Raw genomic sequence first — 16,915 nt, forward strand, 5'->3', positions numbered from 1 at the left:
TCTTCTCCTTCCTGTATGCCTATGATTTATAAGTTAGGACGTTTTATGGTGTCACACAATTCCTGCATATTCCATTCTTGTGCTTTTCAATTTTTCATCTTTGCCTAAGTGGTCTAGTTTGTCCACTTTATCTTCCAGTCTTGATATTCTGTTTCCCATTTCATTCATCCTATTGGTGAGGCATTCTGCTGTCATTTCTAATTGGCTTACTGAGTGTTTTACTTCCTTCTTCATTTCAGCCTAAGTAGTCTTCAATATTTCTAACTCTTTTATGAATTCATTCAGAAGTTTATCCCTATCTTCCTTCAGTTCTTTGATTTCTCTGTGTGCTCTTTAAGTTCACTGAATTCTTTTATCATGTTTATAATTGTTCTTTTGAGTGCCATGTCCTGCACTATCTCTAGGGGGTTCTCATTGTGCTCTTCTAGAGGACTATTGATATTTGTGAATTTCTTTAGTAGTTTCTGATTCTTTTGTGAGACTCAAGCCTTCAAGTTTAGGTCTGCTTCTTTTTTAAACTTTATGTGCCTTTGTGGTTTACATTTTGGGCATGACAAGCTGGTTTGTCTAAGCTTCCAGTTCTCTTTTGATTTTATATTGGAGTAGCTTTTGTCTTCAGGAGTTCTCACAGAGGCTCAAATCAGATGAGGATCAGATGCTTCTCAGGCTTTTTCCTAACGTCTGGATCCCTCCAGGAAAGATGTTGTCCTCAGGAATTTTGGGGTTGGACTGGCCTGGGAGCAGGGCCCAAGAAAGATGTTGGTCTTGGACAGCTAGTGGCCATGCCACCCAGACATGCAAAGGGAGATGGGTGCAGGAAGAGGCCCCAAGTTTTCATGGGAATTGCAGGGAGGAACTGGGTTGGTCTGGATGCAAAGGTTCAGGAAGCCAAGAGGTCAGCCCAGGTGTCCAGGAAAGAGGCTGGTGGGTTATGTAGCCCAGGGAAGCAGAGGGAGGTGAGGGCAGGACCAGGCCCAGAGGGCTCCTGGGGACCCAGAGAAGGAATTGGGTTTGTCTGGATGCAAAGGAAGCAGTGGTGGTTCCCCCGGTGTCTGGGGTGCCAAGACAAGGTGTGGGACAGTACCCAGGCTAGGAGAAGAGTGGGGTAGGGGGACCAAAAGGGGCTGGGGGAGTCAAGGCACAGAGGGCGTGATGAACTTACCCAGGAGAGAGGCTGGCAGGCCCAGGGAAGCAGAGGGAGGTGAGGGCAGGACCAGGCCCAGAGGGCTCTTGGGGTTCATCTGGATGCAAGGTATCAGAAGCAGTGGTGGTTCTGGGCCTAGAGGTCAGCCCCAGTGTCCAGGAAAGAGGCTGATGGGTTTTGCAGCCCAAGGAAGCATAGGGTCGGGACCAGGCCCAGAGGGCTCCTGGGGACTGTGAGAAGGACCTGGGTTGGTCTGGATGCAAAAGATCAGGAAGTGGTGGTTTCCCCGGTGTCTGGGGTTGCCACGACAAGGAATGCGACAGTACCCAGGCTAGGAGGAGAGATGGGCAGGGCAGGAGGGAGGGTGAACAGGGCTGGGGGAGTCAAATCATGGAGGGCATGGTGAACTTACCAAGGAGAGAGGCCGGCGGGTTGTGCAGGCCCAGGGAAGCAGAGCAAATTGCCCATATTTAAGCCACCTAGCCTGTAGTATTTTGTTAGAGCAGTCCGAGCTGGCTAGTACACTCATAAATATGAGGGTTATTTCTCTTATCTTAGGTATATCCTGTTGGTGTGTATGTCTGCCATTATGCCAGTGATCAATTTTGACTTGTAGGAAAAATCAGAGTTGGAAATTTGTTTTTTATGTATTAAATTCTAGGTGCCTTTTAGATACAAGTATTTAGTTACTTGCTAATACTCTTTTTGCCTGTATTCAGAATCATGTTTACTTTAGCATAAAACATTGTCTTTGGATAATATAAACAATTTTAAATAATTGACATTCTTCATTTTGTTTTTGTTTTTTTACACTTATTTTCATTTATGTGTGCGTGTTTGCATGCTTTGCTCATGCGTATGTGCCATGGTATGCCTTTGGAGGTAAAAAGACAGTTTGTGGGAATTGGTTCACTCTTCCACCATGTGGGTTCCAGGCACTGTCTGGTTGGTAGTAGGTGCCTTTTCCCTCTAAGCCATCTTGCTGGTCCTTCTTTTTATGCTCGAACAGTTGCTAGAGCGGTCTGTTTTTCTTTATTATTTGAGTTTCTAATGTGTGAAACTCCTATAATTTAACAGCTATTTTATGCATGATTGGGTAAATTTAGTAGTTTCTAGTATAGATAATAGACTTCTTATTGAGTTCAAATATCAATTTAAAATGTACGTCTTTCCCCCTATGGTGGAATTGTGATAAGAACAGATTTGGTAGTCAAGCCAAGTCTGCCATCTCTGACTGTGAACTTGTACTAATTACTTACCATTCTCCAACTTATCTGAAAAGTAGATATACTAATATAAACCCATATACTAATGACAAAGTCAATTGTGAAGTGTAAATGCAATAGTTACAAAGCCTTTAGCTCAGTGATCTGGCACACAGTAAACATTACACACATTTTAATGGATATTATTCATAGTGGTAAACGCTGTAAACTGATGGCTTTCCACATCTAAAAGAAAATCCTGGGGATAGGTCAGCATTTTTATACATTAGGAAAAGGAAAAATTGCATCAGTATTATCCTTTATTTGCTGTCATTAAAAGTGTTAGGGAAGAAAAGATTGAGTCAGTGATCACATGAGGGAGTCAGAGAAGCTCTGTACTTGGCAGGAAGACATAGGCAGGGCTCTGCCTTCTGGCTCTGCATTACTGTGTTTTATAATTTTGTTCAGCTTTGGTTTTCTCAATTTGAACAAGGAAGTTAGAGTAACTGGCTTTGTACTTCATAGCATTTCACAGTGCTTTATTTTAAGCATTTAATCACACTCTATTAATGTGTTAGGTTAGTCATGGCATGTCTGTGTTATATAAGCTCCTTGAAATTTGACTGTCTGATTGATGTGCACATTACAAGTGGTATCTCATCTAGTGTTTTGCATATAGAAAGTGCTTGTGATATCCTGCCCCTTAATATTCTTTTATATTGCTCCTTATTCTGCAATAAGTACTTTGGTGTGTACCTGGGTTAGAGTGTAAAATACAGTTTTTGAAAGTTGTTTCATATGTAGTGACTTCCAGTATGGCTTATGTGTCACTTGAAAATGGTGCTTGTTTTATGACCTCAAGATTAAAATTCACATGAAAATCATAAAAAACCTGATTTTTCCAAGATTTAACATTGTGTTGTGAGAGCACATGTACCTGTGAAGGGCGGGGGCAGGACCTTGGAGTTTTCAGTATAGCATCAGTGACTGGAAACTGCTGGCATAAAGCATGAGGCTAGTGTGAAACAGCACAGAGGAACAGGTATTACCTCTGTTCTCTCTGCTACATCCGGCTATTACTAAGATAGAAGTAGGTAGGCAGATGTTTTTATTGTTGTTTTAACCATATTTTCTGCATCCTACGTAGGTATTGAACCCAGGGCTTTGTTCATGCTAAGAATGCACTCTACCACTGAGCTACATGCCCCATCTCTGTATTTAATTTGATTTATTTATTAAGATGAGGTCTTACTATGTTGCCTAGTCTGGCTATGAGCTCTTGGACTCAAGTGACCTTCCTGCCCGGGATTGCAGGTGTCTGCCACTGTGCTTTTGTACTCTTGATGCTCTGATACCTGGGGTCTCACTCACTGAAGAGAGACTGCCCCTTCCAAGGTTGGTTAATCCTAGATACAGTAAATGACTTGACTGTGAATACATCTTTGATTTGCAAACCAACCAATCATGAGTCCATGAGAACACTCCAAATACCTCCCTTTCTGCATCTGCTTCTAATGCTCTAGGAGGCAATATTCCCCTTTTCTTATCATCCCAGGGCCATGTAGCAGACAGAGATCACACTCACATGGCTGCCAACCCTATCCTACTCCCGTTTAGCTGCCACCCGACCTTGCTTACTCATTCTTACAGAAACCACAAGCAAGCCTTTTGCCGGTGTTTTCTCATGCTCCTCCTTTCTCCTGACCTGTTCTGCTTTCCGATATGGCCCTGCATGGCATGGTATACCAGTTCTTTTGGGGAATTAAAAACAACAAATTTTCAATGGAAAATTGTTGTTCAAATTCTCTTGATTTGTTGGCCTCTCTACAACTGAGCAAAACCAGAATCCCTGGTACGGTTTTAAACACTGCACTCCCATGTCTACAACTGAATGTAGCTTGAAAAAAATACACCCATGCCAGCTAGATTCACCTTAAATTGATGACTGTCAACCCCAACTAGGCACCCAGTGCCAACCTGCCCTGTGGGTTTTGTCCTTCACTCATTTATTTGCTATGTAACATTGACTTCCTTGTGTCTAACCACTCCCCAATTCCTGAATAAACCCTAACTGGGTGTGCTGTATAATATTTTATGTGCTGAGCGATTCTTTTTGCTGTTATTTTACTGAGGGTATTTTTCTTTTCCTGTGATGCCTTTGTCTGCTTCAGTAATATCAATAATACAGGCCTTAGAGGGCAAGAGAATACTTTGGGGCATGTTCCTCTTCTACTTTTTAGAAAAATTTATGACAGATTAATGTCAGTTCTCTAAGAATTTGGTAAAATTAGCCAGGCATAGTGGGCACATTGTTTAATCCCAGAACTCAGGAGGCAGGGGTAGGCAGGTCTTTTTTGAGATTGAGGCCAGTCTGGTCGTAGTTTCAGGCCAGCAGGGGTACAGGGAGACATTGTCTCAAAGACCAAAGAAAAACAAAACAAAACAAAAAATTGGTAAAATTTACAGTGAAGCCATCTAGTCTTATTTCTGTTGTTGTTTGTTTTGTTTGCAGGGCCTCATTCATGCATGCTAGGCAAGTGCTCGCCACTGAATTACATCTCCAGCCACTGTGGGAAGTTTTGTGTTACTAATTCACTGTTTGTTCTACTCAGATACTGTGTTTCGTCATGAGTTGGGCTTGGTAATATGTGTCTTTCTACAAATTGTCAATTTCTTCCAGGTTGTAGAAGTTTTGGGCATAAATACTACTTTTTAAAATAAAAAAAACTATAAACTGCTTTTCAAATTTTCTGTTTCAGATTGCCCTTCTTTAGTTAGTTGAGATTCTAAAAGTCAAAATTATGTTTTATGTAAATAAAATTTTATATACGTTTTGTGTATAACATACATATAGTTATAAATGAAAGCAGTACATTGGAGAAACTAGCATTTTCTTCTTAAAGAATCACCCTTATTTTAGGTCTGGGGATGTAGTTCAGTTGTTTGCCTGGCATGCACAGAGCTCTGAATTCAATCTGCAGTACTGCATAAACTGGCCGTGGTGGTTCATGCCTATAACCCCAGCACTTGAGAGATGGAGGCAGGAGGATTAGAAGTTCAAAATCATCCTGTGTTACATAACGAATTCAAAGCCAACCTGGGGTACAAGAGACCCTGTCTCAAAATAAACAAAAAGAAAAATAACAGATCACCCTTATTTTAATTGCTATTTTCTGTTTTCTCTTTTAGGACTATATATTCATCAAATATGAGCATAAAAAACTATGAAGAGGAAATTCTTAAGAGAATAACACTAGAAAGCGTAATGTCACAAAAGAAGCTTGACTTCAGTTTTCAAGACTGTAAAAGTGCATCTGAGTGTTCTCTTGAGAAGCATGAAGTTCCAAAGGACGTCACTGATAGCGACGACAGCTTCATTTACAGTGGTAAGATGCTTTGCTGGATTTTATATACTTTTATAGCCATGATATAATTAGAGAAAAGCACACTTAGAAAACTGCTCTACTGGTTTCTGTTGTCGTTTATTTTATTGAACGTGAAGAAGGGAGAACACTACTGTGGTCAGTCTCCAGTTTCCTCAAGTCATTGGAGATAGGATTATTATGAACAAATTTACATGTAACTCGCGATTTTATTTTCAGCCACTTCAGCCTCTGCATGTTCTTGTTCCTTTTCTAACCTATGCCAATAAGGAAAAGAAGTTTTAGCAAACATAGAGCCTAGTGCTAGCACAGCATTTAAGTTCCTTTTAAAAAAATACCATGGGGGTCTGGAGAGGTGGCTTGGCAGTTAAGAGCACTGGCTGCTCTTGCAGAGGACCTGAGTTCGGTTCCCAGCACCCACATGGCAGCTAACAACTATCCATATGTAGCTGCAGTTCCAGGGAATTTGATACCCTCTTCTGACCTTCATGGGTATTGCATTACATGGGTATACCTTACATACACGCAGGCAATATAGACATAAAATAAAAATAATAAAATATTTTTAAAATACCATGAAACACAAAAATTTCCATCACATAAAAACTACATGAAATAAGTTTTAAAAGATTTTAACCTAATAAAAATGGTAGCCTAGTTTTACACGTTAAATGCTTAAGAAATACATGCCTAATACTTATTGTACATAGCTATTACATATAGACAGTATTTCATCTTGAAAATGACTAGAAGTTTTCTTGTGGAAATAGGTGTCAGATTGAGAGTTATTTATGAATTGATGGAAAGAAGATAGGATAATTAGTCGAGCAGATATTCCAACACGAAGCCCAAGGTCCTTGGATCAGGGAATAGACCACGTATTACTCATGGAGTACCTTGGTGCCTGTCCTCTGCCATCAGACTCGATGAGATGATGTAGTGAGGGCCTGGGTTACCATGCTCTTGGAGTGAAATTTCACCACAGGAGAAAAACACCAGAATCACAAAACTAAGTTTTTCTAGGGTGCTGGCATGTCTGCCCATCATCCTCTATAAACAGGGGAAAGCGAGCCACCAGCTTTGACTTTGGAAGATAAAGAATCTGTGGAGAGGGAAGGGGATAATAGTTCTACTACCTGGAGTGTACAGAAATACCTTTTTGAGGAGGCAACTCTCTAAGTCTTTCTCTAGCAGTACATTTTCTTTAGCTTCCAAAAGATATTTTCTGCTTAATAATCACCTAGCCAAACTTCCCAGATCTCTGTTCAGGAAGGCCAGCTATGCAGACACAAAAATATTCATTGGAAATTGTCTTCTATAGTTGGTTATCTGAAATCAGATTGGAATCTGTATTATTACTATGGGTGTGGCTCATAGGATATACTGGGAACTAAGCTCTCTAGTAGGTGTTTTGGGGGCGTGAATGGGTCTTACATATGGCTCAGTTCAGCTGGGTAGGTTCAGTTTTTCATTGACCTAAACTGTACCTAAACAAATTCAAAATTTAGTAATGCTGAAATTAATTCCTAAAATATCATTTGTATTAGATCAAACTCCTATTTTCAAAACAAATGTTGCAGTAGAGTAGAGCATATTACTGTATATGAAGATGACTGTTAGCTAAAAGATCTTACTGGTCCTGTTACTGGTGTTTTGTGAGCAATAACAACCAAACTAATTTAATCTGGTTAGATTTCTTTCTTTTTTTTTTCTGTTTTTTTTTTTGAGACAGGATCTCTCTCTAGCCCCAGTTGGCCCAGAACTTGCTGTGTAGATCAGGCTGGCCTTGATCTCACAGAGATCTACCTGATTCTGCTAGGATCTACTTGCTAGGATCAAAGGTTTGTGCCACCACACCCTGCTAAATTTCTTTTATATTACGTTCATCATACCTAATTATGAATAAATGAATTCTAGACTGTGAAGTAGGCCCATTTACATGATTAATCTCATTTAGTTTTTCATAACCCTAAGAAGTGGTTACAGACCAATTTTATTGTTAAAGGTCTTTATACCCAAAGAGTGTAAAGGATGAAACTATACAGATAGAGCAATTGACTAGCTAGTATTTGATAACTCTTTTGTTGTTGTTTTGTTTGTGTGTTTTTGAGACAGCGTCTCACTATATAGCCCTGGCTAGCCTGAACATGCTATGTAGACCAAGCTGGCCTCCAATTCACACAGATTCGCTTTCCTCTTCAGGTGCTGGGATTAAAGGCATCAGTCACAGCCCCACCTGGCATTTGTCCTGACCCTCGATCTAGAGCTCTCAACCTCCTTTCCCCATTGCTCCAAGGGAAAACTCCTTGTTCACCCCACAAGCCACCTATTCCTGTTGAGTTATAGTCCTGTTAATTACTTGATGTTGCCCTCAAAGAAATGTACTCTGCGTCTTTGTACTTGCTGCTTACTCTTAGAATGTCATTCTAGTCAGTTACTAAGTCTTTTGAGTATCTACTTTGAGGTACTTTTAAAGCTATGAAAATGAGCAAAGCCTAGTTGGAGATACAGTCAGGTGGGTAAGGTACAGGTTAAGAGAACACAAATAGAGCACGTGTCACCTGGCTTCTAGAGAAAGTTGCATGGTGGAAGTGACTTCTTTTTATTCTGAGCTCATAGAGATCTGCCTGCCTCTGCCTCCCAAGTGCTGGGATTAAAGGCATGCGCCACCATACCTGGCCTGAGCCCTCTTTTTATCCTCAGCCCTCTTCATATTTTTATTCTAAGACAAGGTTTCACTAAGTTGCCAAGACTGGCCCTGAATTCACCTGTAACCCAGGCAGGCCTTGAACTTTATATCTTCCTGCCTCAGCAAGACTTATAGGCTTATGTCACCAGGCACTGCATGAGCTTGCTTCTCAGCTGAATCCCAAAGAAAAATTAACTCAGCAAAGCCATGTTAAGTGAAGGTTAGTCCAAGCAGAATAATCATTATTCTGTGTTTGGAAGCAGAGAAGGTCAGACATATAACTTATTTGGGAAACCAAATTTGCTTATTATGGAAATAGAAAGGGTTAGGAGACCGGAAGGGATGCAGTTAGAGATTTGAGCTTGGAGATGTAAGCAGAATCCACATAAAGAACAATCATCTAGGAAGAACCACTTTGTATTTGTCCAAAGTAGGGGACTTTGAGAGGGTGAAAGGGTTGCTGTAAGACATCTCTGCCTTGTTGTTCATAGAGGATTGGTCCCAGAACCTTCCCTCACCCAGAATACCAAAATCTGCTGATGGACTTACATTCCTTCTGTGGAAGGGTATAGATTTGCATACCATCTGTTCACATCCTCCTGTATGCTTATCATTCCTGGAGTGCTAATAATGCCTAATCCAGTGTAAATAGCTATTACATTGTTGTTTAGGGAGTACTAACAGGAAAAAAGTCAGTACATGTTCAACACAGATGTAACTATTCTAGGCTGCCAGGAATCAAGGGACTAAGACCAAATGTATGTATGTATTTTATTACACGATACTGTGGTATAGTCAAATTCAGTAGACTATTTGAGGACATAAATGGGAGTTTCAATACTTTAGTATAATCTACCAAATTAATTTTGTTTTCTTTGATAAATTTTTAGATTTTTTTATTTGTGTCAAGAAAAATTTTTTTTTTCACTTTTTTTCCATTAAATTTTCTAAAGGAATTGGAGAAGCATGGCTGCAGAGGTGGCTCAGTGGTTAAGAGCACTGACTGTCCTGGCAGAGGACCCAAGTTCGATTCTCAGCACCCACATGGCAGCTAACAACTGTCTGTAACTCCAGTTCCAGGGGATCTGACACCCTCTTCTGACCTCCATGAGCATTGCACAACATAGGTGCACTTGCGTACATGTAGGCAATACACTCATACACATAAAATAAAAATAGTAAATAAAATATTTAGAGAAGTGTTATGGAAATAAGGGAGTTGAGAGACCAAGCATTTACTCGGAGGGTTAGAGAACTCAGATTTTATTTACATCAGTGGTCCCAGCTAGTGTTCTGAAGTTCTGGGTGTGAATTATAGGTTTGCACAGGTTAAACTGCTAAAATGTTGGTAGATTCAAATTGCAGCCTATGTGACTTCAGCACAGATGCCTACATGTCCCAAGACACCTGAGGGGAAATTCCTTCTGCAGGCATGCTTGCAGAAGCAGATTTTAAGGGGAAGGGTTAAGACATTCTTTAACCACAGAATTTATCATAGGTACCTTAGCTAAATAACTGTTCTTTCTCAAGGCAACTTTGAGGCCTTTGATGTTCTCCATTTTAGTGAGTATTCATAAAACCAGTATAAGGTGAGCTCTGTGTGGTAAAGTATAATATTAGTCATTAAATGATATAAACAGTATCAGACATGCACAAAAGTGGCATTAAATGCATGGGTGTGCTGCTTTTCCTTCTCAGAAGTAGAATTTTCTATTTCCTGCTGCTTAATTCTGTTGGGAGTTTTGATTTTTCTTTAGAATTTATTTATTTTTATTTTATATGTATGAGTGTTTTTCCTGCATGTATATAAATGCATCCATGTCATTCAGTGCCCACGAAGGCCAGAAGAAGGCGTCAGATTCCCTGGAACTAGAGTTATGGGTAGTTGTTAACCGCCATGTGGGTGCTAGGAACCAAATATGGCTCTGCAAGAGCAGTCAATGCTCTTAACTGCTGAGCCATCTCTCCAGACCCTTCTTTTAGAATTTTTGTATATAATATTTAATATATTAATTAGCAAATATTTATTGAGGATCTGCTTTGTGTCAGGCACTGTTGTATATCAGAGGAATGACTGAAATGAATTTCTAGCTCTTTTGTGCCTTGTCTTCTGGTCCGAGAGTAGAGTGAGAGGAAGGGTAAATAATAAGCACGGTAAAGAAAGTTGGCGTGTTATACCACAGAAAGGGTTTTAGGAAATATAGTGATTGAGTTGTAGCTAAAATTCCTTTTGGGAGACACAAATCATGTTCAGACCCCTCCTCCCTTGGTCCCTATGACAAACTGAGGTACAGTTTCACCAAACTACAATCTGGGGAACCAGTGATTTTATTGAGCTTACTTACAGAGCAGTGGGTGAGAGTTTACTTTCAGGAGTGTGGGTGCTCCCCTCCTAAGGCCACACTGGAAAGTCTCCAGTCTTCCACACTGGAAGTCATTATCCATGGATAATGACTTCCTCACAGCTGTGCAAAATGGTGAGAGACCCTCCCTATGGCATCCTCAGCTTATATACCCTTAGCCTCTCCCCCTCGAGCACCTAGGGCTGACTGGTTGGTTGGGAGATATGGCTGACTCTCACTGCCCCTTCTTTCTTGCAGAGAGCAACAGTCAACAAGTTTGACTGTGATGATCCTAGGCAAGAGGCTCAACCAAGCTTGGGAAGAAGGCACCTGTCCATAGTCTGCTGGTCAGAGGACAGCTCTATGCAACAGTTGTAATTTTAGATATGACAATCAGGTTCAGCCTTGTTGAATAAGAGGTGGTTAAAGATTTAGAAAAGGTAGGGGAAGGGCTGGAGAGATGGCTCAGTGGTTAAGAGCACTGACTGCCCTTGCAGAGTCCTAGGTTCCACTCTCAGCATCCACATGGCAGCTAACAACTGTCCATAACTGTTGTTCCAGGGGATCCTACACCCTCTTCTGACCTCCATGGGCACTGCACGACATGGGTGCACTTATATACATGCAGGTAATACACTCATATACATAAAAAATTAGAATAATAAATATTTTTTTTAAAAAAAGAAGAAAAAAGTGGGGGAGTTTAGCCATTAGGATGTCCTAGAGAAGAATGTTTAATGCAGAAGGAGTGCTCAGTACAAAGATCTGAAGGTGAGGATGTTCTTCCAGGTTGGAGAAATGAGAGTTCACTATAGAAATAAAGTAGTAGGTACTTGTTCTAGTTACTTTCTGTGGCTCTAATAAAAACACTGACCAAAAACAACTTGGGGAGAAAAGGGTTTATTTGGCTTACAGTCCATCATCAAGGGAAGTCAAGGTAGGAACTCAGTGCAGGAACCTGGAGGCAGGAGCTGAAGCATGGCTTCAGTGTTCCATGGAGGAACACTGCTTACTGGCTTGTTCCCCTGGCCAGTGCTCAGCCTGCTTTCTTATACAACATAGAACTGCCTGTTCAGGGGTGACACTGCCCACAATAGGCTGGGCCCATCCACCACAATAGGCTGGGCCCATCCACATCACTCAACATTCAAGAAAATACCTTAGAGACATGGCCACACACCAATCCAATGGAGGAAATTCCTCATTTGAAGTTCCCTCTAGCCAGGTGTGTCAAGTTGACAACTGAAGCTATCCAGCACAGTACTGGACTCAGAAAAGTAATGGGAAGCCAAATGCTGTGGGGTCTTGTAGCACAATACTAAAGACTTTGGCTTTTAACTAGAAGAAATGGAGTAAGCTATAGGAAAGTTCTTGGACTATGATCTAAATTGCTGGGGTTTTTTGTTGTTGTTGTTGTTTTTTGGGGGAGGTGTTGATTTTTGTTGGTTTGGTTGGTTGGGGTTTTTTTGGTCTTTTTGAGACCGGGTCTCCCTGTAGCCATAGCTGGCCTGGAATTCACTATGTAGACCAGGCTGACCTCAATCTCACAGAGATCTGCCTGCCTCTGCCTCTTGAATGCTGGGACTAAAGGCGTGTAGCACCACACCCAGCTGAATTGCATTTTGAAAACATGCTTGTGAATGCTTTGTTGAAAACAGATTGAGGGGATCAGGAGTGGAAGACTTTTTAGGAGACTGTTGCAGAAATGCAGAGGAAGAAGGATGGTAGCTTGGACTCATCACAGTTCAAGTGTTGAGTAGCATTTGGATTCTAGATCTCCCTGGGTCGTACACATGATTTTTTTTCATTCTTGTTTGTACTCTACAAATTTCTTTAGTGGTTATCTGTTACCAGTGACTAGTCTTCATCAGATGTGGCTGCTGAAAGAAAAATTTTTGATCAAGTACATTTAACTGTTTATTTGAACAAGGAACAATTCATGAATCAGTCAGCATTTAGAACCAAGGTGGGCCATATTTATAGATAGAGTGTTAGATAAAGAAAGAAGAGAGGCATGGCAGGCTAGCTCGTGAAAAGAGCTAACATAAATTACCCTTCAGAAATCAGCTTTATTAGGAGAAAGGACTGAGACCATGGGAGTCATCAGGACTCGAGAGCATTAAAAAGGGACAGTACATCATGTCAGAGATGACATAAATGGAGACTCAAAGGGAAAGAGTGCCTTATTTCTAATGGGTACACTTACATACATGCAGACAGTGCATTCATACACATAAAAAAATGAATTAAAAAAAACTTTAGCGAGGCTTGGTGGCACACACCTTTAATCCCAGCACTTGGGAGGCAGAGGCAGGTGGATTTCTGTGAGATGGAGGCCAGCCTCTTCTACATAGTGAGTTCCAGGCCAGCTGGGGTTGTGGGGAGACCCTGTCTCAGAAAAACAAACTGAAAAAAGGACAGTGCATCATAAATGGAGTTTCAAAAGAAAAGAGAAGCTTCTCTCTAAAACCTGGAGAGGAGTTTCATTAAAAGGGATAGCTTAAAGTAATGGTAAGAGAGCTGCAGTTAGGGGGCTAAGGGGTGGGGCGATAGCTGTAGCCTGATTTCTTTAGGCTGTGGGATCTCACCTCTTAGTATTACCAACATCTTAAAGGGACAGGTCCATGATCTAACATAGAACATAAAGGTAAAATACAGAAATAGCTTAATTGGTTACACCTAGGCCTTTAGGCCTTTACCTTATTTAAACATAATCTTATCAGTTGACTACTTGTGATTAGGTTTGGCTGCTTGTAATTGGTTAAGATTTGGCTGCATTACCAAAAATATATACCCCTGAGTTAGGTTTAACTTACTAAGTGAGGTGGTAGTTCATTGTGTAGGATCTCAAAATATGCGAATAGTCTCAGGTCATATTTGATTTAGTACAGTGTAACATGTGCATGCTATGATATACCAGTGATCTATATCATATTTATGAATATGATATACAACATATTTTTCTTTCATTGTGTATTTTTCATTATACTGTTTATTTCTATAGTTTGCTTCCTACTACCTAAGAAGTGAATCTCTGGAAGAAATGTCTTTTGAAATACTTATTTTTCTATACTTCTTCATGCCCTGTATTGTGCTAATCTTACAGTAAGTGCTTAAATGATTTCTGTTGATTTCAGTTGGCTTTCTATCAGCTTACATGTCATTCTAACTGTATATTCATGAAGTTGTATATATTAGTCATCTTTCTGTCATTCTGTCGTAGCAAAATGCCTGAGATAATTTATTAAGAGAAAAAGTGGGTCTGGAGAAATGGCCCAGCAGTTTAAGATCATCTACTGCACTTGCAGAGGACCCACGTTCAGTTCCCAATACCCAATTCCTAAAATTCACAATTACCTGTAACTCCAGCTCCAGAGGATCCAACACCTTCTTCTGGCTTCCATGGGCACCAGCACACACACACACACACACACACACACACACTCAATATCACATAAATCTTTTTTTTTTTAAGAGAAAAGTTTATTTTGCCTCACAGTTTTAGACCTATTGCTTTGAGCCGCTGGTAGACATACTGAATGGAAATGGTAGAGGGCACCTGACAGAACAAACTGCTCACCTAGGAATCAAAAGAGAAAAAGAAGGGCTGGGTATTGCAGATTCCTTGGTAGAGTGATGGCTTACTACTCACAAAGTCCTCGGTTTGATCCAGAGTACCACAGGAACCAGTTATGGTGGTGCACACCTATAGTCCCAGCACTTGGAAGGTAGAGGTAGAGACTAGGAGTTGAAGGTTGTCCTTGGCTGTGTAGCTACATGAGACCTTGTCTCAAAAAAAAAAAAAAAAAAAAAAAAAAACAAAACCCAAAAAATCAAGGGTGAGAAGAGGCTAGAGTCTCATAATCCATCTCGGGGCACACTTCAGTGACCTAAGGACCTCCCATCTGGTCCCTCTAAAAGTCCATAGTATATCCAGTAGCTCTGATAGCACCACTCTGGGAGCCAGTCCTTTTACAGATGGACCTCCAGAAGACATTCAGACTTTAACAGAGGAGATAGGTAGGAACTAAGTATTAGAAAAGAACTTTAATATTAGAAAATTTTCTAACTTTCTAATTCAGATGTTCATGAAATAAATTCCTTTTTGGTACATGATATTTTGATAATTATATTTAAACATAACTAAATTTTAAGGTATGTCTATAAGTGTTAGAAATACATTCTTCATTGTGTGACACGAATGTACTTACATGCAGGCAATACACATAAAAATAACATAATAAATTTATAAAAAGAAATACATTCTTTAAAGTAGGAAGTGTAAATGATTTATACATTTTTGCTTTATTTTGAATTTGCTGCTTAAATATTCTAGCTAATTGAGATAATGATGTAGAAAACCTCTTGATAGCATTAGAAGAAACCGGGGGATGTTTACACTATTAAAGGGGCTATTTTTAGTTATCTTCTTCTCTTTTAAAGATCATTATGACTTGGAACCTGCATCTGAATTAGGAGAAGAGCTGTTGAAGCTTTATGTGAAGTGTTGTTGTCCCGACATTGATATTTATGTTGATGGAAAAACTTTTAACGCTCACAGGTAAATAGATAACAATTGGTTTGGTGTCTTGTTGCGACAGTAGCGTGGAGAAGAGTAGGTGTCCTTTCCTAACACAGTGGTTTTCAAGCTTTTGTTCCTATAGACCACGGGGCTTCACAGTGATTCCTCAGGGGATCAGAACTCGCAGGGGAAGCAGCTGACCAGCAGACATGGTTTTCTACCTGTAGGTTCACTTGTGTACATGTGAGTTCCACCCAGATACAGTTTCAGCCAGAGAAAATCCACTCATGTCTATTCTTTGCATTGGACATTAACCTGAGGTTTCATCGGGAGAAAGTGTTTTGCCTAAAATAGGTTTGAAAGCCACTGTCATAGAAAATGCAGTTAAATGTAGTTTTTAATTTCATAGGCATAGTGATGAGAATGCTTTTTTCTACACAAATGGCATGCATTTTCTTTGAATGCATTTGGGCTCAAATTCTGTGATTCAGATTAGAGGATATTCATGAATAGCATTGATTAGGAGGTTTGATGTTTCAGTGTACTTTTTAAAAGCTATTGTTCTGCTCTAGAATTGGGCTGCTTAGATATCACAGGCTTTTAGATTTCAAGTTAAAATCTGCTGTCTGTTTTGATCAGGCACTTTTGATTGTAAGTAACTAAAATTTGCTTAAAAGAAGAAAAAAATATTAGAATACAGATAATCTGTTGGAACTTGAGGGAAAGAAATACAGCTGGACCTCACTGTGGACTAGAACCATCCAGCAGCTGAGGAGCCCAAGTTCTCCCTTCCATATTTCAATATGAATGCTGATAAGTTATTCTCTGTGCTTCTAAAGAAGACAAACCAGACTCTGCAGAGAGGTGTGTGTTGTGCATGTTTGGGTGTGTATGTATGTGGGTGCTCATGCACATAGATACCCGTGTGTGGAACCCTGAAATTGACATCAAGTGTGTTCCTTGATCACTCTCCACTATGTTTATTGAGGCAGTGTTTCTAACTGAGCCTGGAACTTCCCAATTGTAGCTAGTCTGACTGGCCAGCTTGCCCTAGGGATCACCTGTCTCTGCCTCCTGAGTGTTGGAATTGTAGGCAGACACTGCATCTATGCTGGGAATCAGAACTCTGTTGCTTACTCTTGTGTGGAAGTGCTTTATCCTCTAAGCCATCTCAGCCCAAAATGCAGTGTCTGAGGCTATGGCCTTAATAAAATTAGCAGTAGGTTTAGAATTGAAGAGGCCACCAAACTCAGAAATCTCATTTATTGGTTTGCCAGTTAGCAGTGTTCTAACTCTGGATTCCCAGTTTGAATGGGACTGCTGCTAAGAAGTCGATGTTTCCGATATATGTGCATACATATAAGCATTCTCCTAATTGTAAATGTTAGTATTGCCAAAGTCTAAATACATAGCCCTGACTGGCCTCAAACTCAAGATCCTTTTACCGCAGCCTCTTGAGTGCTGGAATTATAGATGTTCACAGCTATACCTAATTATTGTGAAATCTGCTTTATTATAATACAAAACTCGATAGAGATTAGTCAGTGTCTTCTGAGTCATAGGTATATATTTCCTAAGTCATGGGATGTTTTCTCTCTCTCTCTCTCTCTCTCTCTCTCTCTCTCTCTCT

General features: G+C 40.2%; 1 protein-coding gene across 7 annotated transcripts in view; it reads left to right on the forward strand.

Annotated features, from left to right (window-relative positions):
* Kiaa1107 (KIAA1107 ortholog) overlaps window positions 1–16,915 on the forward strand; it is a 99,615-nt gene that overhangs the window by 18,881 nt on the left and 63,819 nt on the right. For 5 of the 7 annotated variants that reach the window (XM_008826828.3, XM_029560490.1, XM_029560489.1 and 2 more), the window contains 2 exons: window positions 5,539–5,735; window positions 15,207–15,324. In XM_008826828.3, the coding sequence (XP_008825050.1) occupies window positions 5,539–5,735; window positions 15,207–15,324 (315 nt within the window). Of the gene's footprint in view, window positions 1–4,861; window positions 4,991–5,538; window positions 5,736–15,206; window positions 15,325–16,915 lie in introns of those variants that run through there. The other 2 variants (XM_029560493.1, XM_029560494.1) reach the window with 2 other exon arrangements.

This window comes from Nannospalax galili, unplaced genomic scaffold (assembly GCF_000622305.1).
Source record: "Nannospalax galili isolate Female #2095 unplaced genomic scaffold, S.galili_v1.0 scaffold451, whole genome shotgun sequence".
Taxonomy (NCBI): domain Eukaryota; kingdom Metazoa; phylum Chordata; class Mammalia; order Rodentia; family Spalacidae; genus Nannospalax; species Nannospalax galili.